At 48.1% G+C, this 25,122-nt stretch overlaps 1 protein-coding gene across 4 annotated transcripts in view; it reads right to left on the reverse strand.

The window, feature by feature from the left end:
• Positions 1–675: 675 nt before the first annotated feature.
• chm (CHM Rab escort protein) overlaps positions 676–25,122 on the reverse strand; it is a 35,145-nt gene continuing 10,698 nt past the window's right edge. The window contains exons 9-17 of one of the 4 annotated variants that reach the window (XM_038708779.1): positions 24,174–24,285; positions 23,838–24,060; positions 15,182–15,259; positions 9,566–9,673; positions 9,257–9,320; positions 8,000–8,096; positions 3,724–3,822; positions 1,309–1,454; positions 676–1,036 (exon numbers count right to left, since the gene is read on the reverse strand). In XM_038708779.1, the coding sequence (XP_038564707.1) occupies positions 836–1,036; positions 1,309–1,454; positions 3,724–3,822; positions 8,000–8,096; positions 9,257–9,320; positions 9,566–9,673; positions 15,182–15,259; positions 23,838–24,060; positions 24,174–24,285 (1,128 nt within the window). In that variant the 3' untranslated portion in view covers positions 676–835. Of the gene's footprint in view, positions 1,037–1,308; positions 1,455–3,723; positions 3,823–7,999; positions 8,097–9,256; positions 9,321–9,565; positions 9,674–12,247; positions 13,789–15,181; positions 15,260–23,837; positions 24,061–24,149; positions 24,286–25,122 lie in introns of those variants that run through there. The other 3 variants (XM_038708778.1, XM_038708776.1, XM_038708777.1) reach the window with 3 other exon arrangements.

The raw sequence follows: 25,122 nt of genomic DNA on the forward strand, positions 1-25,122 counted from the left end.
CTGCTCATCCCCAGGTCTGAAGCCCGCTCAGAGGTCCGAACCCCATCCCCAGGTCTGAAGCCCGCTCAGAGGTCCGAACCCCATCCCCAGGACTGAAGCCCGCTCAGAGGTCTGAACCCCATCCCCAGGACTGAAGCCCGCTCAGAGGTCTGAACCCTGCTCATCCCCAGGTCTGAAGCCCGCTCAGAGGTCCGAACCCCATCCCCAGGTCTGAAGCCCGCTCAGAGGTCCGAACCCCATCCGCAGGTCTGAAGCCCGCTCAGAGGTCCGAACCCCATCCCCAGGTCTGAAGCCCGCTCAGAGGTCTGAACCCTGCTCATCCCCAGGTCTGAAGCCCGCTCAGAGGTCCGAACCCCATCCCCAGGTCTGAAGCCCGCTCAGAGGTCTGAACCCTGCTCATCCCCAGGTCTGAAGCCCGCTCAGAGGTCTGAACCCTGCTCATCCCCAGGTCTGAAGCCCGCTCAGAGGTCTGAACCCTGCTCATCCCCAGGTCTGAAGCCCGCTCAGAGGTCTGAACCCTGCTCATCCCCAGGTCTGAAGCCCGCTCAGAGGTCTGAACCCTGCTCATCCCCAGGTCTGAAGCCCGCTCAGAGGTCTGAACCCTGCTCATCCACAGGTCTGAAGCCTGGACCTTCTTGTTTGAATAGTGATGAATAATCGGAGAGGACAGCAGAGTTCACGTTGACACTTTAATGTTTGACAGATTTAAATACGACAGAAGCTGAAATGACACAAATTATAAAAGACGATCAATGAAGGTAACTTTAACCCACAATGCACTGCAGGAGCTTTTGGCTTCTATGGAAGGTTTGTTTGTTTGTAAAGTTTCTATCTGTTACTCCTCAGGATGAAAGATCTGCTGCTCCTCTGGCGCCTCCTCCTTCGCCTCCTCCTCCTCTCCTGCTCCGTCCTTGTCCTCCTCCTCTCCTGTGGTGGAGGAGGAGGTGTTGTCTCCGTCGTAGATGATGTCTTCAGGGTTGGGAGCAGGAGGACAGAACTCCTCCTCAGGGAGGACCTTCTGGAAGATGGCCTGGGCCTGAACAGAAGGAGGTGAAGTGAGCAGGAGGAGCAGCTCAGACTCCGTACAGCTGCTTAAACTGGTTCAGGGTCAGTTACAGGATTAAAAAGGATACAATAAAGACTTTAACGTCCATCTTTAAAACATTTTCACTTCACGTCAACAGATCCTGTCTATCGTCACACACTCTGACCTCTGTGCCACATCACCTGTGTAACCATGGCAACCAGCCGACCAGCAGCAGCCAATCAGCAGTGAGCGGAGCGCTCTGCCAGGTGTGTGAGTCTCACCTGACGGACGGCGTGTTCGTGTCCCAGATCGCCGTCCGGGCCAGAGCACACGTACACGTTAGATGGGAGGTCGTGACCTTCGACCTCCAGCCCAGAACCGTCGGCCATGTTGAAGTAGAGACACCAGAGGACGGAAGGGCGGTCCTCTGCAGAGAGACAGGTAGACAGACAGGTAGGTGTCCAGTTATTTACTTGCTTTATTAAAGACATGAAAACATTTCACATCAATCAGACAAAAGAGCAGCTGTTGTCAGAGAGGCATTAGCCCCGCCCCCTGCATGTGCTGATGTACCTGTTGTACCTTTAATAAGTGCTTCCATATATTCTCAGACACAGTGAGACGTCTTCACACCTGTTATTGACTTTGATTCTCAGGTTCTGAAACTAATCTGAACTGGTTTATGAAGATGGAGGACGTCGCCCCCCCTGCAGGTGTAAACCCCGCCCCCTGCAGGTAGGGGTCATCAGCTGGACATCCAGAATGGACAGGAGGAGGAACCAGCTCACATCGTCACACTGCGTCACATGACCGCTGAAGCGACCTGATGTCGGCTCAGTGAGATCAAACAGGAAGGAACGAAATGTCAGATTAACACACACACATATGTCAGTATTTGATTTGCCATCTGCTGGGACCCGATGACCAGGATTTCTGTTTTGTCTGAGTTCAGCTGGAGGAAATTATTTGACATCCATTTTTTAACTTCACAAAGGCAGTTGTTAAGTGAACTCAGCAATATTTTGTTATTTTCCAGCACAGTGAGCAGCTGTTTGGACACAATTCTTTCTAGAATCTTTGCAATAAAAGGCAGTTTTGAAATTGGTCTAAAATTATGTGGGAGGGAGGGATCTAAACCAGGTTTCTTTAAAAGTGGGTTCACGCAAGCCGTTTTAAAATAATCAGGGACACAACCAGTAGATAGGGAGCTGTTGAAAACAGAGATCAAATGGGGCCCAACAGAATCTATTACTTTTAGTAAAAACTGTGTAGGTATTACATCAAGTGGGCTGGAGGACACTCTCATTTGTGATACTGTTTTTAAAAGCTCAGACAAGTCGATGGGATAAAACTGGTTAAAACTCTCTTGTTGCTGGTGAGGAACCTCTGAGTAAGAGGCCGCGGGGGTAATAGAGGCTCTGATTGACACCACCTTATTGGTAAAATAAGATAAAAACAATTCACAGTCATCATTACTTCCAGCTGAGGCACAAGGAGGGGTTGGGTTTACCAGCTGATCCACAGTCTTAAACAGAAACCTGGGATTGTGTTTATGTAGTAATGAGTTCAGAAAAATAGTGTGTTCTCGCATCCTTAACCATGTTATTGTAGTTAATTAATAAATCCTTCAGACTGAGGTAATGGACTTGGAGACTGGATTTTTTTCCTGCATTCCCTTTTTAGGCTGCGAATGCTGTCATTTATCCAGGGTTGCTTACTAGCTTTAGACGTAGGCCTAACCTTTAGAGGAGCAGTAATATTTAGTGACGACAAGCAGATATGATTGAAGTGATCGACCAGATTGTTGGTGTTGGAATCAGACAGGTGTTGGCTTTGGCTCTGAAAGAATGTGCAAAACTTTGAAACACTTTGTTCATTAAAGATGCGAGAACTCACAGAGCTTGGTGAGGCGGCATGAGTAACAGGCGAATCGCAGCTAAAAACAATACATCTGTGGTCAGATATGGTCATGTCCACTAATTCCTAATTCCGATAAATTATAACAAATATGAGGTTGCAGCCCTCCAACTTTAAGAGTGAGAACTTCAAAGGAGTTAAATTCATCACAGCGTACTTGATGACATTTTAAATTTTTCCTATACACGCTCACTAGCCCACCACCACGACCACTGACCCTCGGTTGACTAAAGCAATCATATTGAGGCGGACACACACTGGTCTATGCGTGATGATGACAGGAATAGAAGTCTGTGGAACAGCGCTGGGAGCAGACGGCTTTACATGCCAGCAGGTGGAGACAGTTGTTTGTGGCAGTGAGCCAGAGATCTGTTCAGTGAGCGGCGGTGTGTCCAGGTGTGCTGCATGAATGATTAGTCATTCACGTAAGTCATGTGTGTAAAGCAGTGCACCTGAGTACGACACTCTGAGTTCAGAGAAGACGTGATGAACAGTTTTAGGAATGGAGGAATAATCCCCTGAGAAAAATATCAAATATATAATATATAATTATAGAATATATTATATTACAGAAACCTGACGGAGAAGGTTTTCTCCTCCTTCATCACCTGATGAATCTCTTACACCTGAACCCATCCATCCTCAGGTATGTGTGTGAGAGAGTGTTATAACACCGTGAAATAATTAAAAGCAAAGAAGAAGATGATGAACGAGTTAAAGACAAAGAGCCGAGGTCAGAGAGGAGAGAAAGTTTACAACACAGAGAGAGAGAGAGTTACCTGGGTCATGTGACTCTGGCGTGCAGAACATCCTGGTAACCAGCGGCGACAGGTCCTCGTAGGCGGAGCCAACAGACTGACAGGTGAGGTGGACCAAATCTACAGAGAGAGAACACCTCGTTAAACACCTGCACCTGAGGTCAGTTTGTTCTTGGGTGTTTAAAGGGGCCCCTGTTCCTGAGCTTTCTACTGTTTGTCCTGTTTCCTCTTCATAAAAACTTGGGGGGGGTCTAGTCCTGATGATGCAGACAAGACTGAGGTCACGTACTTCATCTCCTTTATCTCACAGACCTCATCGCAGGAAGTCTGAACATCTGGGTGGACAAAACGCCGCCCAGGGGAGATGATCTGAAGAGCAGCCAGGCCAGGTAGCAGAGGAGGAGGAGTTACAGTAACCCCTCCTCCTCCTCTGATGACCACAGCAGAGTCCGAAGGCGTCGGTACTTCCTGTCAGACATCTTGTCTCACAACAGGAGGACGTTTAGGATCTGAGGTGTCTCAGAAACATGTTTCCTGACTGCGTTCAGGAAGGAACCAGGTCTCTGATCTCAGGAGAGGACTTGTCCTGACTGAAGACCTCCTGAACCAGGACCCCACAGATCTACATTCAGTATCACAGATCTGGTCTGGGTGGAAAACCAAAACATTACAAGCGGAAGCCTCAAACCGCATGGCAAGGCTGTAAAGCTCCGGGTCCTTGAATTGACAGGATTCATTGTGAATTCGATGGACGTGCTGCATTACACCTTGATCTTGGTCTTAGTCTTGTCCTTGGTCTCGTTCTTGGTCTTGTCCTTGTCCTTGGTCTCTCTTTGGTCTTGGTCTTAGTCTCGTCCTTGGTCTTGGTCTCGTTCTTGGTCTCTTCCTTGGCCTTGGTCTTAGTCTCATCCTTGGTCTCAGTCTCGTCCGTGTCTTTGGCCTCGTCCTTGGTCTTAGTCTTGGCCTCGCCTTTGGCCTTGGTCTTAGTCTTGTCCTTGGTCTTAGTCTCATCCTTGGTCTCAGTCTCGTCCTTGGTCTTAGTCTTGTCATTGGACTCATCCTTGGCCTTGGTCTTAGTCTTGTCCTTGGTCTTAGTCTTAGTCTCGTCCTTGGTCTTGGTCTTGTCGTTGTCTCATCCTTGGCCTTGGTCTTAGTCTTGTCCTTGGTTTCGGTCTCTTCGTTGGCCTTAATCTTGGCCTTGGTCTCATCTTTGGCCTTGGTTTTAGTCTCGTCCTTGGTCTCAGTCTCGTCCTTGGTCTCAGTCTCGTCCTTGGTCGTAGTTTTGGCCTTGGTTTTAGTCTCGTCCTTGGTCTCAGTCTCGTCCTTGGTCTTAGTCTTGTCCTTGGACTCATCCTTGGCCTTGGTCTTAGTCTCGTCCTTGGTCTTAGTCTTGTCCTTGGTCTTAGTCTCGTCCTTGGTCTTAGTCTTGTCCTTGGTCTTAGTCTTAGTCTCGTCCTTGGCCTTGGTCTTAGTCTCGTCCTTGGTCTTAGTCTTGTCCTTGGTCTCATCTTTGGCCTTGGTTTTAGTCTCTTCCTTGGTCTTAGTCTCGGCCTTGGTTTTAGTCTTGTCCTTGGTCTTAGTCTCATCCTTGGTCTCAGTCTCGTCCTTGGTCTTAGTCTTGTCGTTGGACTCATCCTTGGCCTTGGTCTTAGTCTCGTCCTTGGTCTTAGTCTTAGTCTCGTCCTTGGTCTTGGTCTTGTCGTTGGTCTCGTCCTTGGCCTTGGTCTTAGTCTCGTCCTTGGTCTTAGTCTCATCCTTGGTCTCAGTCTCGTCCTTGGTCTTAGTCTTGGACTCATCCTTGGTCTCAGTCTCGTCCTTGGTCTTAGTCTTGTCGTTGGACTCATCGTTGGCCTTGGTCTTAGTCTTAGTCTCGTCCTTGGTCTTAGTCTTGTCCTTGGTCTTAGTCTCGTCCTTGGCCTTGGTCTTAGTCTCGGCCTTGGTCTTGGTCTTAGTCTTAGTCTTGTCCTTGGTCTCGTCCTGGTCTTGGTCAGTGCAGCAGAACGTGAACGGCCATTAAAGCAGACTGCCAGAGTCAAGTGAGACAGCCGCCTTCGATCCAGTCTACAGCTGTAGTCAGACACCAGGTCTGAGACAGAGGTCAGATGTGTTTCTTGGCCCGGGGTCAGTCAGGTGGTCTGAATGGGATCTGCCATACAAGCAGAGTGCATGGTGGGTAATATCTCTCTGACCTCTGACCCGTGTGTGTGAGACCTTTATAACTGAGTCCAAAAACAGGGATTCCACTTTACCTGTGTTGACCCACAAGTCTAAAGGGGGTGTTTGAGGTCAGGACCTGGTTTCAGAGGTAGAACTGGGTTTAGGTTGGGAACCAGAGAGGGGCCCCACAAAGATAGGGCCACAAAGCTGTGTGTGTTTTGAGATAAATGATGTTTTGTTTTAAAGGTGTTCAAGCCGACTGACTCCGTAACCAATCACACTGCAGCAGCAGCAGCAGCAGATCCCCCCCGTGTGTCATTAATCAGTGTTTGTGTCGCTGCATTCATCAGTTTCTCTTCAAGGACACTGAGTTTCAGCTACAGACACACTGATCATCTCCTCCTGCTCCACACCTCATGTCTTTATTACAGGACCTCAAAACCCTCCTCAAGGAGCTCAATACCTCCTCAAGGAGCCCATCACCCTCTTCAAGGAGCTCAAACCCTCCTCAAGGAGCTCAATACCTCCTCAAGGAGCCCATAACCCTCCCCAAGGAGCTCAAACCCTCCTCAAGGAGCTCAAACCCTCCTCAAGGAGCCCATCACCCTCCTCAAGGAGCTCAATACCTCCTCAAGGAGCCCATAACCCTCCCCAAGGAGCTCAAACCCTCCTCAAGGAGCTCAAACCCTCCTCAAGGAGCCCATCACCCTCCTCAAGGAGCCCATAACCCTCCTCAAGGAGCTCAATACCTCCTCAAGGAGCCCATCACCCTCCTCAAGGAGCTCAATACCTCCTCAAGGAGCTCAAACCCTCCTCAAGGAGCCCATAACCCTCCTCAAGGAGCCCATAACCCTCCTCAAGGAGCTCAATACCTCCTCAAGGAGCCCATAACCCTCCTCAAGGAGCTCAATACCTCCTCAAGGAGCCCAAAACCCTCCTCAAGGAGCTCAAACCCTCCTCAAGGAGCCCATAACCCTCCTCAAGGAGCTCAAAACCCTCCTCAAGGAGCTCAAACCCTCCTGAAGGAGCCCAAATCCCTCCTCAAAGAGCTCAAAAGCCACCTCAAAGAGATCAATACCTCCTCACGGAGCTCATACCCTCCTCAAGGAGCCCAAAACCCTCCTCAAGAAGCTCAAACCCTCCTCAAGGAGCCCAAAACCCTCCTCAAGAAGCTCAAACCCTCCTCAAGGAGCCCAAAACCCTCCTCAAGGAGCTCAAAACCCTCCGCAAGGAGCTCAAAACCCTACGCAAGGAGCTCAAAACCCTCCTGAAGCACCCTTGAATAACAGCGTAGCATTTTCAGTGTTCTAAGAAAAAGACCCAGGAACATGAAGACGGCGAGGAGCGGCGAGGCTTTAGATGTTCAGTACAAAGATGACAGACAACAGAACCGAGAGGCTGAGAGCTGAAGTTGATCCAGAGACGATCTGAGAGGAGACACAACCATGGTTTCATCAGGATCGGGTCAGCTGAGAGGTGTCGGCACCCACGTCTTCTCTCGGACCACAGAGGGAAAACATCCAGTTTGTCTTCCTGCAGGTTGTCTGGAGGTTTCTCCTGAAAGGTGGCGATTGGTTCAGACGCGACATGTGATGTGCTCGGACACTTCCTGGTTTAGCCGTCTGCAGGTCAGACTGTTGTTTGAGACATAATGTTGTTGATAATAGGCTGTTCCTTCCTGACTGTACCCTGAAGGTTTGTTCAGAAATCCTTCACAGCCGGGATTATGGAACACTTTATTACCAGAACAGGTCCGTGACTGCGTTGTCTGGTTTATGAAATAATAAAGAGAAATCCAGGCTCCGTCTGATGTGTCGACAAAATAAAACAATCATTTTGAACCCGACTTCATCCAGAGTTCACATTTCACTTCTTGAAATATATGCAAATTAGCACATATTTCATTAAATACTGCCTCATTTGCATAATTCAACAAAATAATATTGTCTTAACGTGAGTAATCAACAAAGTTGGTATCTGTTAGTTAACCCTGTAACGCTGTAACAGCATAAAGGCAATTATAATAATTACAATTATCATTTCAGTTGTGAGCTTATTAGATGGTGATGATTAATGTTGTTGTTGTTATTCACTGGAGGACAGAGAGAGACGCCGAGACGTCGTATATAAACCGTCTCACATGTTCCAGGCATGCAGGTCATCGTGGACGGACACAGCTCCACCATCTTCACCGCCGGGCTCCCTGCTGCTATTGGAGGAACCGTTACCATGGAGACCTGACGAGACACACAGGTAGAACGTCTTTAATGAAGGAAAAACCTCCTCAGAGATTAACTCCATCTTATTACGGAGCACTGCAGGCCTACACACACACACAGCAGAAGATCTATGAAGCATCATAATTCTCCGACCAAACTTAATTCAATACTTCAATATTTAACTCCGACCTCATTAGTGAGCTGTGTGTTACTGTGTGTGATGAAGATGAAGACTCTTTTTTGACTTCATGTCTCCTCTGATCTGTTTCCTTCCCATAATTCCCTGGGGCTGAAGGACACGCTGACCTCTGGCCTGAAGCTTCAACTTCCTGATCAGACCTCTGACCAGCTCATTAGCACTACTAGCATTGTGAGCTAACTCTCTAAAGAACAGCAAACCAAAGTTTTAAGTCACTGTGGGACCAAAGAAGAGGAGTTCACACCTGAGCTTCACCTGAGTCTCACCTGAGCTTCACCTGAGCTTCACCTGAGTCTTGCTTGAGCTTCACCTGAGTCTCGCTTGAGCTTCACCTGAGTCTCACCTGAGCTTCACCTGAGTCTCACCTGAGCTTCACCTGAGTCTCGCTTGAGCTTCACCTGAGTCTCGCTTGAGCTTCACCTGAGTCTCGCTTGAGCTTCACCTGAGTCTCACCTGAGCTTCACCTGAGTCTCACCTGAGTCTCGCCTGAGCTTCACCTGAGTCTCGCCTGAGCTTCACCTGAGTCTCACCTGAGCTTCACCTGAGTCTCACCTGAGTCTCCACCTGAGTCTCCACCTGAGCTTCACCTGAGTCTCACCTGAGCTTCACCTGAGTCTCACCTGAGTCTCGCCTGAGTCTCGCCTGAGCTTCACCTGAGCTTCACCTGAGTCTCACCTGAGTCTCGCCTGAGCTTCACCTGAGCTTCACCTGAGCTTCACCTGAGCTTCACCTGAACTTCACCTGAGTCTCACCTGAGCTTCACCTGAGCTTCACCTGAGTCTCACCTGAGTCTCGCTTGAGCTTCACCTGAGCTTCACCTGAGTCTCACCTGAGCTTCACCTGAGCTTCACCTGAGTCTCGCCTGAGCTTCACCTGAGCTTCACCAGCGAGGTGGATCTTAAAACCACACAGAGCTGCTGCTGCTCACCTGGAAGGTTTCAAATAAAGATTGAACAAAAGTTTAATTATGATGATTTACCTGTTGGTCTGAGTTACTGGGCAGAACGGAGCTGTCTGTTATCAGAACCGCTCTGGAGAGGAACCTGAGAGACAGACATGTAGACAGACATGTAGACAGACATGTAGACAGACAGACAGGTAGACAGACAGGTAGACAGACAGGTAGACAGACAGGTAGACAGACAGACATGTAGACAGACAGACAGGTTAGCATCAGACCCTCCTCTGTATCGAGAGCTCAGGTTGGTAAATGGCTAATGATGGTCGGTGCTTCCTGTGTAGCTGCTAAGTTAAACAGTTTCCTGGTTGGTGATTGGTTGGTCCTGACCTGGCAGGTGTGGCCATCCTCTTCCGCTCCGCCCCCACGTAGCTGTCCTCCACCACAAAATGGCTGCAGCTGATTCGCTGTCCTCGACTGTCTATCACCGCCTTACACCTGAAAGAAGGGGAATGATGTCACTGATGAAGAGAAGATCAACAGGTACGCAGATCCAGACGGAACTTTAACCGACAACAAGGGCGTTCTTGTTTGTCCAGCTCAAGGCTGGATTACCACCTGGTGGCCCCGGGCCACAGGCTTTCAGGGGCCTTGAGGGCCACATGTTTATTGTATGTGGGACTGCATGATGTGTTTGGGGATCAGCAGGGTGTCAATCAGCACCTCATAGAAACTTCACACCTCCTTTCAGCTTCAATACAACCCGCTCACAAATTCCAGCATCAAACCCAGCGACCGTGTCGTAGTATTTTTCAAGGTATTTTATTGAAGTTAGAAATTCCAGTATTGTGACAACACTAGTCACAACAACAGACAAACACAGTCTGCTTAGACTAATACCACACACACATTATTTGTTTTTACTGAACACACCGCGTTAACAGTCACAGTGCAGGGTGGAAACAGGATGGGAACCCCTCGGCTAATGACTTCTCTAAAAGCTAAATGGAGTCAGGAGTCAGCCAATCAGTGAGATGAGATTACTGGTGTTGGTTAGAGCTGCCCTATAAAAAACAAACACTAAACAAGAAGCACAGCACACCAACATCAAAACTTCATCCCACCTGTGAGGTATGGTGGAGGGGGCATCATGGTCAGGGCCTGGAAGGGTTGCTGTCATCAATGGAAACATGAATTCCAAAGTTTATAAGAAATTTTGCAGGAGAATTTGAGGCCCTCAGCCCACCAACTGAAGCTCAACATAAGATGGGTGATGCAACAGGACAAGAAGTAAATCAACAACAGAACAGCTTCAGCAGAACAAAGTCCGCGTTCTGGAGTGGCCCAGTCAGAGTCCTGACCTCAACCCGATTGAGATGCTGTGGCAAGAGAGCGGTTCACACCAGACCTCCCAAGAATACTGCTGAACTGAAACAGATTTGTAAAGAGGGACGGTCCAAACTTCCTAATGACCGTTGTTCAGGTCGGATCTGCAGCTACAGGAAACGTTTGGTTGAGGTTATTACAGTTATTCCATGCAAGGGTTCACATCCTGTTTCCAGCCTGCACTGTGACCATTTCCACGGTGTGTTCAATAAAAACATGGAAACATATAATTGTTTGTGGTATTAAGACTGTGTTTGTCTGTTGCTGGGACTCAGATCACTTTATATGACCAATTTAAGCAGAAATCCAGGTGGTTCCAAAGGTTCACATACTTTATCCTGCGGCTGCATGTGACTGGACGGTGGTGACCACGGAGGAGCTGAGGTTAGTAAAGCAAACAAACGAAGTGCTTAGTAACGTTAATTCTACAGAAGGGAGGTGCAAAAGAAATTGCTTCACCTACACTGCTACAATAATTATTTTACCTGCTGATCCCATTATTCTTCTGATTAATATCCGATATATATATATATATATATACATACATACACACATACATACGCACACATACATAATGTTCATCTCCGTTTCAGTTCGAGACATTCAGTTCACTGAGAAAAAAGACTGAGGAAACAACATTTACTTTAGAGAAACTTGAACCATTTATCACAAGTGTTGCTGATATACGTGTTTCTACTGAGCTGCAGCTGACTTTAGATCTCATCGGCTTCCTGCAGTCAGTCAAACTGAGTTCCTTTTTTTCCGATCTGAGGATCACTATTAAATCTTTATTTCAATGTGAAAGTGATTGATCTAGAAACCACAGCCTCCAAGGGTGTCTGACACACACACACACACACACACACACACACACACACACAAACTGAAGCGCTGCTGAAACCTATTATTGGGAATAATGATGCGCACTAAAGCTCATCCATAACCTCTGACACACACTGTGCACCAGCAGCACTAGAAGGTCACACACACACATAAACATCTCACACACACACACACACAGCGAGCGGTCCTCGTGTGTCTCACTGCTGCTTTAGCATCGTTAGCATTTCCAAATACAGGAGCAGCTAACGGGAGCAGCTAACGGGAGCAGCTAACGGGAGCGGCTAATGGGAGCGGCTAACAGAAGCAGTCAAAGGGAGCCGCTAACGGGAGCTGCTAACGGGAGCTGCTAACGGGAGCTGCTAACGGGAGCCGCTAACGGGAGCCGCTAACAGTGGCTAGTGAATGCTCAAAGTCCGTCAGCCACTCAGAAGATTACCACTGTTTGTTGGCTAGTGATGAGGTAAATCTGCCAGCTGGTGCTAACTTTGGACCCTGGGTCTACCACACACGTGTAGCAGAAGTATAACCTGCGGGGAAGAACACTTTTTAAACCTTATTTTAGGGCAAAGTCATCAAACCGTTTCAGGTTTTCCTGCTGATTCATGCAGGTTTCATGTCCTGTTGACCAGTGAAAGAGCAGTTCTATGTCTCTGCCCATTCATTTAGAGACAGACCTGATTCTGCTGGTCCCAGATAACCAACAGGAGGCCTTACCAAGATGGCTGCTGAGCGGCAGGACCTGGTGTTACTCAGGTCACTAAGTGTCAGAGTGGAGACTCCAGGAAATACATGCAAGTCTATGCGATGTCCTCAGAAGTGATGGCAACACCTGAGTGTGTGTGTGTGTGTGTGTGTGTGTGTGCGCGCTTGTGTGCAATCAATCAGTCATTTAATCAGGAAACTGACAAGGCAGCAAATAATGACAGAGAGACACTGACTGACAGAGAGAGAGAGAGAGTCATCTATCAGAGGAGGAGGAGGTTAAATTATGATGTTAATTTCCTCTCCATAAATTGAATATTTTACTGGTCATAAATTATCGTCCAATCAGGGCTCAGGAAGGTCACACCTGTCTGCTGGGTTTAATAATAATAATAATAATAAATTGAATTTGTATAGCGCTTTTCACGAACTCAGTCGCTTTACAGAGCAGATAAAGAAACATGACAAAAACAAACAAAAAATAAAACAGCTAGGGATAGGCAGAGGAGAAGAGATGGGTCTTAAGGCGGGACTGGAAAATGGTGAGGGACTCAGAGGTGTGGATCTCATGGGGGAGGGAGTTCCAGAGCCTGGGAGCTGCCCTGGAAAAGGCTCTTTCCCCAAGACTGCTGAGCTTGGACTTGGGGACGTAGAGGAGACCGGCTGAGGTGAATCTGAGGGACCGTGAGGGTTGGTAGGGGGAGAGGAGGACAGTGAGGTATGAAGTGGCCTGGTGGTGAATGGCTTTGTAGGTAAGGACCAGGATTTTGGATGTGATCCGGTGAGAAATGGGAAGCCAGTGTAGTTGTTTTAGGACTGGAGTGATGTGGTGCCAGGATTTGGAGCAGGTGATGAGTCGTGGGGCAGAGTTCTGGACCAGTTGGAGTCTTTTTATGTAGATTGAGTTGATACCAAGGAATAGTGAGTTGCAATAGTCCAGCCGTGAGGATGTGAAGGTGTGAATGAGTCTTTCAGCAGCAGAGGGTGTGAGTGAGGGTCTGATTTTGGCAATATTTCGAAGGTGAAATAAGGAGGTTTTAATGACATGACAGATGTGGGGCTCAAGGGAGAGGGTTGAATCAAAGATCACACCAAGGTTGAAGGCCTGGGGAGATGGGGAGACAATGGTGCCGTCGATGGTGAGAGTGGGGTTATTGGCTTTGCTGAGAGTGGATTTGGAGCCTATGAGGAGGAATTCTGTTTTATTGCTGTTTAGTTTGAGGAAGTTGTTTTGCATCCAGGTTTTAATCGCTAACAGACAGGAGTTGATGTGGGAGAGAGAGGGATTGTGGGGGGATTTGGTGCTGAGGTAGATCTGGGTGTCATCGGCATAACAGTGGAAGTTCAGGTTGAAGTGGTGGAGTATCTGACCAAGGGGGAGGATGTAGATGATGAAGAGAAGGGGGCCGAGTACGGAGCCTTGGGGAACGCCTTGGGGGACTGTGACTGTAGCAGAGGTGTGGTTATGAAGAGAGATGAAGTGGGATCTGTTGGAAAGGTAGGAACGGAGCCAGGTGAGTGCAGTACCTTCGATACCAAGGTCTTGGAGTCTGGTGAGCAGGATGTTATGGCTCACAGTATCGAAGGCTGCACTCAGGTCAAGAAGAATAAGGATGTTGAGGGAACCAGTGTCAGCAGAAGTGAGGAGGTCATTGAAGACTTTGAGGAGAGCATTTTCTGTGCTGTGGAGGGGGCGAAAACCAGATTGGAAGTGTTCAAATTGGTTATTGGCATGGAGATGAGTTTGTAATTGTGAGGCGATTATACGTTCGAGGGTTTTAGACAGAAAGGGGAGGTTGGATATTGGGCGGTAGTTATTAAGGGAAGTGGGATCCAGACCAGGTTTTTTAAGGACTGGGGTTGACAAATGGTGAATGGTGAATTCTGATGACAGCTTGCAGGTGGGGGAGTCTATATGTCAATGTTCATGTCAACGAGGACGAGTAACGGACAGTCATGATCTAGGACTGAAGACAGCAGTGTGTCTAGCTCGTCCACAAAGTTTACTGCTGCAGTCTCTTACCTGCCCAAAGGTGTCCTGTGTTTAAGATGACCAGGCAGACAGGTTACTGTAGTAACACCAGTACTCTGAACAGCAGCATCAGTACTATGAACAGCAGTATCAGTACTCTGAACAGCAGTATCAGTACTCTGAACAGCAGTATCAGTACTCTGAACAGCAGCATCAGTACTCTGAACAGCAGCATCAGTACTCTGAACAGCAGCATTAGTACTCTGAACAGCAGCATTAGTACTCTGAACAGCAGTATCAGTACTCTGAACAGCAGCATTAGTACTCTGAACAGCAGCATTAGTACTCTGAACAGCAGTATCAGTACTCTGAACAGCAGCATTAGTACTCTGAACAGCAGTATCAGTACTCTGAACAGCAGCATTAGTACTCTGAACAGCAGCATTAGTACTCTGAACAGCAGTATCAGTACTCTGAACAGCAGCATTAGTACTCTGAACAGCAGTATCAGTACTCTGAACAGCAGTATCAGTACTCTGAACAGCAGTATCAGTACTCTGAACAGCAGCATTAGTACTCTGAACAGCAGTATCAGTACTCTGAACAGCAGCATTAGTACTCTGAACAGCAGTATCAGTACTCTGAACAGCAGCATTAGTACTCTGAACAGCAGCATTAGTACTCTGAACAGCAGTATCAGTACTCTGAACAGCAGCATTAGTACTCTGAACAGCAGCATTAGTACTCTGAACAGCAGTATCAGTACTCTGAACAGCAGCATTAGTACTCTGAACAGCAGTATCAGTACTCTGAACAGCAGTATCAGTACTCTGAACAGCAGTATCAGTACTCTGAACAGCAGTATCAGTACTCTGAACAGCAGTACACTCTCATTACATTTGACTCATTTAGCTTTAGTCCTCGCTCTGATGAAAAACACATTTTTTAAAGAGCAGCGAGGGGCTAAGTTAAGGGGCTCAGGGACACATTGGTGGAGGTGTTGCAGTGGGAATCGAACCTGGGTCTCGTACACCAAAGGCATGTGTCTTATCCACTGTTCCATCACCACCCCTCATCAGTACTATAGTGAGTAGTATTTGTACCTGTTGGTGTCCTTGTCGACCAGCAGACAGTTGATCGAGTGTCTCAGACAGTAGATTCCTCCGAACACAGCACACATCCTGAAACACACAGCAACAGGAATCAGCCAATCAGCAATAGGCGAGTCAGAGTACCATCCAATAAGCAACAGGTGTGTCATACTTTTGGCCATGGGTGTGAATGTTAAATCAGCTGTTATGTGAGTGCAGATTTTCAGAATGAAAGTTCTATTAAAAAGATACTGAGTGGGGTTAAAGAGGTGGTGTTCTGCTCACTCTCAGGTTCAGAATCTTATTTAGAGGTTGTTTCAGAGCAGGTTTCCATGGTTATATTTTTGTCCTACTGCACATTGCTGCAGCTCCTCTTTCCAGCCTGTGTTGAAGGCTTCGTTTTAGCTATGGAGTGATACATCTTGTCTCTAAATGATCTTTGTTGGGAGTTGCACATGCTCAGTTCCTAATTAAGGACTACTAGCCAATCAGAAGCAGAGAAGGGCGGGTCGGCGAGAAGCCGGTAAACGGCTCGGGTTCAGCCGTACGTGTTGCCGACCGGCTCGGTCTATTGTTGCTATTGTTATTATTGTTATTATAATCATTAACATTACGATTGTTATCATTAACACTATTATAAATATCTGTACCATTTTTCATTTAGTCTATAGCAACATCACCTTTACTGTCTGTACCTCTGTGTGGATATTGTGTAGGCTGCCTCCCTCCCCTCTCTCTCTCTCGCCCTCTCTCTCTCTCTCTCTCCCTCCCCTCTCCCTCTCCCTCCCCTCTCCCTCTCTCTCTCTCCTCTCTCTCTCCCTCTCCCTCTCTCTCTCTCCCTCTCTCTCTCCCTCTCCCTCCCTCTCTCCCTCTCCCTCCCCTCTCCCTCCCCTCTCCCTCTCTCTCTCTCCCTCTCTCTCTCCCTCTCTCTCTCCCTCTCTCTCCCCCTCTCCCTCCCCTCCCTCCCTCTCCCCTCTCCCTCCCTCTCCCCTCTCCCTCCCTCTCTCCCCTCTCTCTCCCTCTCCCTCTCTCCCTCCCCTCTCTCCCTCTCCCTCCCTCTCCCTCCCTTCTCCCTCCCTCTCCCTCCCTTCTCCCTCCCCCTCCCTTCTCCCTCCCTCTCTCTCTCCTCTCCCTCCCTCTCTCTCTCCCTCCCCCTCTCTCTCTCCCTCCCCTCTCTCTCCCTCCCCCTCTCTCTCCCTCCCCCTCTCTCTCCCTCTCTCTCTCCCTCCCCTCTCTCTCTCCCTCCCCTCTCTCTCTCCCTCCCTCTCTCCCTCCCTCCCTCTCTCCCCTCTCGGGAGGTTAATAACTCAATAAAGGAGAGGGAAAAAGCCAAAAAGCATAACACCACCTCTTTAATGGCTGCCTTAATTGACAGATGTTTCAGCCAATCACAGTCAGCTGTGGTTCCCCCCCCCCTACTTAATAACATAATGAAATTTCAGCTCACTTCATAAATCACAGTCTCACACACACTGATGACATACAGCGATCTGTCTTCGTGTGTTAATTACAGTGTGTGTCCTTGGTGAAAAGAAAACAAAGCATTAACTGTAGAGACAAAGGGAAATTACAACACACACACGTGTGTCCACGTCAGGTCAGGTCAGGTGTGTGTGTGTCCACATCAGGTCAGGTGTGTGTGTGTCCACGTCAGGTCAGGTCAGGTGTGTGTGTGTCCACGTCAGGTCAGGTGTGTGTGTGTCCACGTCAGGTCAGGTCAGGTGTGTGTGTGTCCACGTCAGGTCAGGTGTGTGTGTGTCCACGTCAGGTCAGGTCAGGTGTGTGTGTCCACGTCAGGTCAGGTCAGGTCAGGTGTGTGTGTCCACGTCAGGTCAGGTCAGGTCAGGTGTGTGTGTGTCCACGTCAGGTCAGGTCAGGTGTGTGTGTCCACGTCAGGTCAGGTGTGTGTGTGTCCACGTCAGGTCAGGTCAGGTCAGGTGTGTGTGTCCACGTCAGGTCAGGTCAGGTCAGGTGTGTGTGTCCACGTCAGGTCAGGTCAGGTGTGTGTGTCCACGTCAGGTCAGGTCAGGTGTGTGTGTCCACGTCAGGTCAGGTCAGGTGTGTGTGTGTCCACGTCAGGTCAGGTCAGGTGTGTGTGTCCACGTCAGGTCAGGTCAAGTGTGTGTGTCCACGTCAGGTCAGGTCAAGTGTGTGTGTCCACGTCAGGTCAGGTCAGGTGTGTGTGTCCACGTCAGGTCAGGTCAGGTCAGGTGTGTGTGTGTCCACGTCAGGTCAGGTCAGGTGTGTGTGTCCACGTCAGGTCAGGTCAGGTCAGGTGTGTGTGTCCACGTCAGGTCAGGTCAGGTGTGTGTGTCCACGTCACGTCAGGTCAGGTGTGTGTGTCCACGTCAGGTCAGGTCAGGTGTGTGTGTCCACGTCAGGTCAGGTCAGGTCAGGTGTGTGTGTGTCCACGTCAGGTCAGGTCAGGTGTGTGTGTGTCCACGTCAGGTCAGGTCAGGTGTGTGTGTGTCCACGTCAGGTCAGGTCAGGTCAGGTGTGTGTGTCCACGTCAGGTCAGGTCAGGTGTGTGTGTGTCCACGTCAGGTCAGGTCAGGTGTGTGTGTGTCCACGTCAGGTCAGGTCAGGTGTGTGTGTCCACGTCAGGTCAGGTCAGGTGTGTGTCCACGTCAGGTCAGGTCAGGTGTGTGTGTGTCCACGTCAGGTCAGGTCAGGTGTGTGTGTGTCCACGTCAGGTCAGGTCAGGTCAGGTGTGTGTGTCCACGTCAGGTCAGGTCAGGTGTGTGTGTCCACGTCAGGTCAGGTCAGGTCAGGTGTGTGTGTCCACGTCAGGTCAGGTCAGGTCAGGTGTGTGTGTCCACGTCAGGTCAGGTCAGGTGTGTGTGTCCACGTCAGGTCAGGTCAGGTGTGTGTGTGTCCACGTCACGTCAGGTCAGGTGTGTGTGTCTACGTCAGGTCAGGTGTGTGTGTCCACGTCAGGTCAGGTCAGGTGTGTGTCCACGTCAGGTCAGGTGTGTGTGTGTCCACATCAGGTCAGGTGTGTGTGTCTACGTCAGGTCAGGTGTGTGTGTCCACGTCAGGTCAGGTCAGGTGTGTGTCCACGTCAGGTCAGGTGTGTGTGTCCACGTCAGGTCAGGTGTGTGTGTGTCCACGTCAGGTCAGGTCAGGTCAGGTGTGTGTGTGTCCACGTCAGGTCAGGTCAGGTGTGTGTGTCCACGTCAGGTCAGGTGTGTGTGTCCACGTCAGGTCAGGTCAGGTTTGTGTGTCCACATCAGGTCAGGTGTGTGTGTGTCCACGTCAGGTCAGGTGTGTGTGTCCACGTCAGGTCAGGTCAGGTGTGTGTCCACGTCAGGTCAGGTGTGTGTGTGTCCACGTCAGGTCAGGTGTGTGTGTCCACGTCAGGTCAGGTCAGGTCAGGTGTGTGTGTCCACGTCAGGTCAGGTCAGGTAAGGTGTGTGTGTGTCCACGTCACGTCAGGTCAGGTGTGTGTGTCCACATCAGGTCAGGTGTGTGTGTCCACGTCAGGTCAGGTGTGTGTGTCCACGTCAGGTCAGGTCAGGTGTGTGTGTGTCCACGTCACGTCAGGTCAGGTGTGTGTGTCCACATCAGGTCAGGTGTGTGTGTCCACGTCAGGTCAGGTCAGGTGTGTGTGTCCACGTCAGGTCAGGTAAGGTGTGTGTGTGTCCACGTCACGTCAGGTCAGGTGTGTGTGTCCACTTCAAAGGTGTGCGTGTCCACATCAGGTCAGGTCAGGTGTGTGTGTCCACGTCAGGTCAGGTCAGGTGTGTGTGTCCACGTCAGATCAGGTCAGGTAAGGTGTGTGTGTGTCCACGTCACGTCAGGTCAGGTGTGTGTGTCCACATCAGGTCAGGTGTGTGTGTCCACGTCAGGTCAGGTCAGGTGTGTGTGTCCACGTCAGGTCAGGTCAGGTGTGTGTGTCTACGTCAGGTCAGGTCAGGTGTGTGTGTCTACGTCAGGTCAGGTCAGGTGTGTGTGTCCACGTCAGGTCAGGTGTGTGTGTCCACGTCAGGTCAGGTGTGCGTGTCCACATCAGGTCAGGTGTGTGTGTCTACGTCAGGTCAGGTCAGGTGTGTGTGTCTACGTCAGGTCAGGTCAGGTGTGTGTGTCCACGTCAGGTCAGGTGTGTGTGCAGAAGTTTCTGTCCCGTGAGATTGAACAGCAGCCCCTCCCGGCAGCTCTTCCAGCTTGTGCAGTGAAACTGGTTCAGAACGCAGCAGCACGGTTTCTGATCAGCTCAAAAGGTGTGTGTGTGTTAGCGTGTGTGTGTTAGCGTGTCTCAGCTGAGCAGTAATATCCGCTGAGTATCATCTAATATGTAAATGAGACGAGCCCTGGGCGACACCCTCCACATTAATATTCATGATCAGGTCTGATGAGACAGTAGCGGTCACCATGACAACCAACTGATCTGCCTCTGGAAACTACAGACGTCAACGAGTGGCTGGTGGTACTTCATGAAGTACTACTGCAGTACATTCAGCTGGGGTACTAATGCAGTACTGACATATAGGAATTGAAGTAGTAGCGGCACAACATGTATATGCATATTCCGTATTTGTGTAGTCTTTTCGACCACTCAAAGCACTTTTACTACATTGCATTCACCAATCACACACATTCATGCACTGATCCTAAGATTCATACACTGGTGGAACAGCCACCAGGTCAATTTGGAGTGTCTTGCCAGGGATTGAACCGCCAACCTTCCGATTAACCGACAACCCGCTCTACCTCTTGAGCCGCCCACAACAGTACACAGTAGTAATACAGTGGTAGTTTGAGCAGCACTACTTGTAGCAGTAGTAACAGCAGTAGTAGTAGTTGTAGAAGTACTAGACACAGTAGTAGCATAAAACAGTACTATCAGTAGTAAGGTTGTAGTGATATCCCTGCAGCAGATCAACATTATACTGCTGAGGAACAAACATGTGAACGTTTATTTAAACCAGAAAACACTCATTTCCACATCCAGCTCTGTGAACTCCTTCTGTCACTGAAGGACGTGAACACTTCCTGTAGTTAAACAACACAGCTACCTGCTGTTATTACTACATTTAAGTCCACACCTCACATTTCTGTAAATATCTGATTCTATCTTTCCATGTTTCAACACTGAAGAAATTACAATTTGCTCCAGTGTAAAGTAGTGAGCGTACAGCTTGTATAACAGTGTAAAGTAGTGAGCATACAGCTTGTATAACAGTGTAAAGTAGTGAGCGTACAGCTTGTATAACAGTGTAAAGTAGCGAGCGTACAGCTTGTATAACAGTGTAAAGTAGCGAGCGTGCAGCTTGTATAACAGTGTAAAGTAGCGAGCGTACAGCTTGTATAACAGTGTAAAGTAGCGAGCGTACAGCTTGTATAACAGTGTAAAGTAGCGAGCGTGCAGCTTGTATAACAGTGTAAAGTAGCGAGCGTACAGCTTGTATAACAGTGTAAAGTAGCGAGCGTGCAGCTTGTATAACAGTGTAAAGTAGCGAGCGTACAGCTTGTATAACAGTGTAAAGTAGTGAGCGTACAGCTTGTATAACAGTGTAAAGTAGTGAGCGTACAGCTTGTATAACAGTGTAAAGTAGTGAGCGTGCAGCTTGTATAACAGTGTAAAGTAGTGAGCGTGCAGCTTGTATAACAGTGTAAAGTAGCGAGCGTGCAGCTTGTATAACAGTGTAAAGTAGCGAGCGTACAGCTTGTATAACAGTGTAAAGTAGTGAGCGTACAGCTTGTATAACAGTGTAAAGTAGTGAGCGTACAGCTTGTATAACAGTGTAAAGTAGTGAGCGTGCAGCTTGTATAACAGTGTAAAGTAGCGAGCGTGCAGCTTGTATAACAGTGTAAAGTAGTGAGCGTACAGCTTGTATAACAGTGTAAAGTAGTGAGCGTGCAGCTTGTATAACAGTGTAAAGTAGTGAGCGTACAGCTTGTATAACAGTGTAAAGTAGTGAGCGTACAGCTTGTATAACAGTGTAAAGTAGTGAGCGTGCAGCTTGTATAACAGTGTAAAGTAGTGCAGCTTGTATAACAGTGTAAAGTAGTGAGCGTGTAGCTTGTATAACAGCGTAAAGTAGTGAGCGTGCAGCTTGTATAACAGTGTAAAGTAGTGAGCGTACAGCTTGTATAACAGCGTAAAGTAGTGAGCGTGCAGCTTGTATAACAGTGTAAAGTAGTGAGCGTACAGCTTGTATAACAGTGTAATGTAGTGAGCGTACAGCTTGTATAACAGTGTAAAGTAGTGCAGCTTGTATAACAGTGTAAAGTAGTGAGCGTACAGCTTGTATAACAGTGTAAAGTAGTGAGCGTACAGCTTGTATAACAGTGTAAAGTAGTGAGCGTACAGCTTGTATAACAGTGTAAAGTAGTGAGCGTGCAGCTTGTATAACAGTGTAAAGTAGTGAGCGTGCAGCTTGTATAACAGTGTAAAGTAGTGAGCGTGCAGCTTGTATAACAGTGTAAAGTAGTGAGCGTACAGCTTGTATAACAGTGTAAAGTAGTGAGCGTACAGCTTGTATAACAGTGTAATGTAGTGAGCGTGCAGCTTGTATAACAGTGTAAAGTAGTGCAGCTTGTATAACAGTGTAAAGTAGTGAGCGTACAGCTTGTATAACAGTGTAAAGTAGTGAGCGTACAGCTTGTATAACAGTGTAAAGTAGCGAGCGTACAGCTTGTATAACAGTGTAATGTAGTGAGCATACAGCTTGTATAACAGTGTAAAGTAGTGAGCGTACAGCTTGTATAACAGTGTAAAGTAGTGAGCGTACAGCTTGTATAACAGTGTAAAGTAGCGAGCGTACAGCATGTATAACGGTGTAAAATAGTGAGCGTGCAGCTTGTATAACAGTGTAAAGTAGTGAGCGTACAGCTTGTATAACAGTGTAAAGTAGTGAGCGTGCAGCTTGTATAACAGTGTAAAGTAGTGCAGCTTGTATAACAGTGTAAAGTAGTGAGCGTACAGCTTGTATAACAGTGTAAAGTAGTGAGCGTACAGCTTGTATAACAGTGTAAAGTAGTGAGCGTGCAGCTTGTATAACAGTGTAAAGTAGTGCAGCTTGTATAACAGTGTAAAGTAGTGAGCGTACAGCTTGTATAACAGTGTAAAGTAGTGAGCGTACAGCTTGTATAACAGTGTAAAGTAGCGAGCGTACAGCTTGTATAACAGTGTAAAGTAGTGAGCGTGCAGCTTGTATAACAGCGTAAAGTAGTGAGCGTGCAGCTTGTATAACAGTGTAAAGTAGTGAGAGTACAGCTTGTATAACAGTGTAAAGTAGTGAGCGTACAGCTTGTATAACAGTGTAAAGTAGTGAGCGTACAGCTTGTATAACAGTGTAATGTAGTGAGCGTGCAGCTTGTATAACAGTGTAAAGTAGTGCAGCTTGTATAACAGTGTAAAGTAGTGAGCGTACAGCTTGTATAACAGTGTAAAGTAGTGAGCGTACAGCTTGTATAACAGTGTAAAGTAGCGAGCGTACAGCTTGTATAACAGTGTAATGTAGTGAGCATACAGCTTGTATAACAGTGTAAAGTAGTGAGCGTACAGCTTGTATAACAGTGTAAAGTAGTGAGCGTACAGCTTGTATAACAGTGTAAAGTAGCGAGCGTACAGCATGTATAACGGTGTAAAATAGTGAGCGTGCAGCTTGTATAACAGTGTAAAGTAGTGCAGCTTGTATAACAGTGTAAAGTAGTGAGCGTACAGCTTGTATAACAGTGTAATGTAGTGCAGCTTGTATAACAGTGTAAAGTAGTGCAGCTTGTATAACAGTGTAAAGTAGTGAGCGTACAGCTTGTATAACAGTGTAATGTAGTGAGCGTGCAGCTTGTATAACAGTGTAAAGTAGTGCAGCTTGTATAACAGTGTAAAGTAGTGAGCGTACAGTGAGCGTACAGCTTGTATAACAGTGTAAAGTAGTGAGCGTACAGCTTGTATAACAGTGTAAAGTAGTGAGCGTGCAGCTTGTATAACAGTGTAAAGTAGCGAGCGTGCAGCTTGTATAACAGTGTAAAGTAGCGAGCGTACAGCATGTATAACGGTGTAAAGTAGTGAGCGTGCAGCTTGTATAACAGTGTAAAGTAGTGCAGCTTGTATAACAGTGTAAAGTAGTGAGCGTACAGCTTGTATAACAGTGTAAAGTAGTGCAGCTTGTATAACAGTGTAAAGTAGTGCAGCTTGTATAACAGTGTAAAGTAGTGAGCGTACAGCTTGTATAACAGTGTAAAGTAGTGAGCGTGCAGCTTGTATAACAGTGTAAAGTAGTGCAGCTTGTATAACAGTGTAAAGTAGTGAGCGTACAGCTTGTATAACAGTGTAAAGTAGTGAGCGTACAGCTTGTATAACAGTGTAAAGTAGCGAGCGTACAGCATGTATAACGGTGTAAAGTAGTGAGCGTGCAGCTTGTATAACAGTGTAAAGTAGTGCAGCTTGTATAACAGTGTAAATCTGCTGTCTCCTCAAAATAACACATCACACAGCCATTAATGTCTAAACCGTTGGCAACTAAAGTGAGGACACCCCTCAGTGAAAATGTCCAAATTGGGCCCAAACTGCACACTCACTACTTTACATTGGAGCAAAGGGTAATTTCTTCTGTGTTGAAACATGAAAAGATATAATCAGATATTTACAAAGATGTGAGGGGTGAACTCTGAGAGACACTGTAGGCAGGTAGACAGACAGACAGGTAAGACAGGTCCTCACCTACAGAAACACTGGGGTATCTCTCCGAGGCCGTAGACAGGAAACAGGAAGGGTGTGTTGCCATAGCGACCCAGGCAGCGCAAAAAGTGACGTGTGGAGGCGAGGCCCACCTCTGTGGGCGTGTCTTCTGTTACCATGGCAATGGAGTGAAGCAGGAAGTGCTGCAGGTTGTCACCAAGCTGCTGGTCACACAGGAATTCCAAATATGGCCGACCGTTGTAGGCTGGAGGGATAAAGGACTTCATTACCCACAATGCACAGCGAGGCCTGATAGATTATGTTAAATATGTAGGTGGGGACAGGTGTCTCAACTGATGATGTCTGCAGGTGTCTCACCCCGCTGCTCCTCCGTCTCCTCTACACAGGAAGTGAGGAAACGCATCAACTTCCTCTTTTCTACCATCGACAGCTGACGACTCGCAAACACATCCGCTCTGCTGCAGGGCACCTGAGAGAAAGACAGGTGAGGGAGAGAGAGACAGGTCAACAGAGAGACAGACAGGTGAGGGAGAGACAGGTAAACAGACAGGTGAGGGAGAGAGAGACAGGTCAACAGAGAGAAAGACAGGTGAGGAGGGAGAGAGACAGGTAAACAGACAGGTGAGGGAGAGAGAGACAGGTCAACAGAGAGAAAGACAGGTGAGGGAGAGAGACAGGTAAACAGACAGGTGAGGGAGAGAGAGACAGGTAAACAGACAGGTGAGGGAGAGACAGGTAAACAGACAGGTGAGGGAGAGAGAGACAGGTCAACAGAGAGACAGACAGGTGAGGGAGAGAGAGACAGGTCAACAGAGAGAAAGACAGGTGAGGGAGAGACAGGTAAACAGACGGGTGAGGGAGAGAGAGACAGGTCAACAGAGAGACAGACAGGTGAGGGAGAGAGACAGGTAAACAGACAGGTGAGGGAGAGAGACAGGTCAACAGAGAGACAGACAGGTGAGGGAGAGACAGGTAAACAGACAGGTGAGGGAGAGAGAGACAGGTCAACAGAGAGACAGACAGGTGAGGAGGGAGAGAGAGGTAAACAAACAGGTCAACAGAGAAACAGACAGGTGAGGGAGAGAGAGACAGGTCAACAGAGAGACAGACAGGTGAGGGAGAGAGACAGGTCAACAGACAGACAGGTGAGGGGGAGAGACAGACAGGTGAGAGAGACAGGTAAACAGAGAGACAGACAGGTGAGGGAGAGAGACAAGTAAACAGACAGGTCAACAGAGAGACACACAGGTGAGGGAGAGAGAGACAGGTCAACAGAGAGACAGACAGGTGAGGAGGGAGAGAGACA

Source organism: Micropterus salmoides, unplaced genomic scaffold (genome assembly GCF_014851395.1).
Source record: "Micropterus salmoides isolate LMB-PRFRI ecotype aquatic unplaced genomic scaffold, ASM1485139v1 Ms_hic_scaffold_9, whole genome shotgun sequence".
NCBI classification, from domain to species: domain Eukaryota; kingdom Metazoa; phylum Chordata; class Actinopteri; order Centrarchiformes; family Centrarchidae; genus Micropterus; species Micropterus salmoides.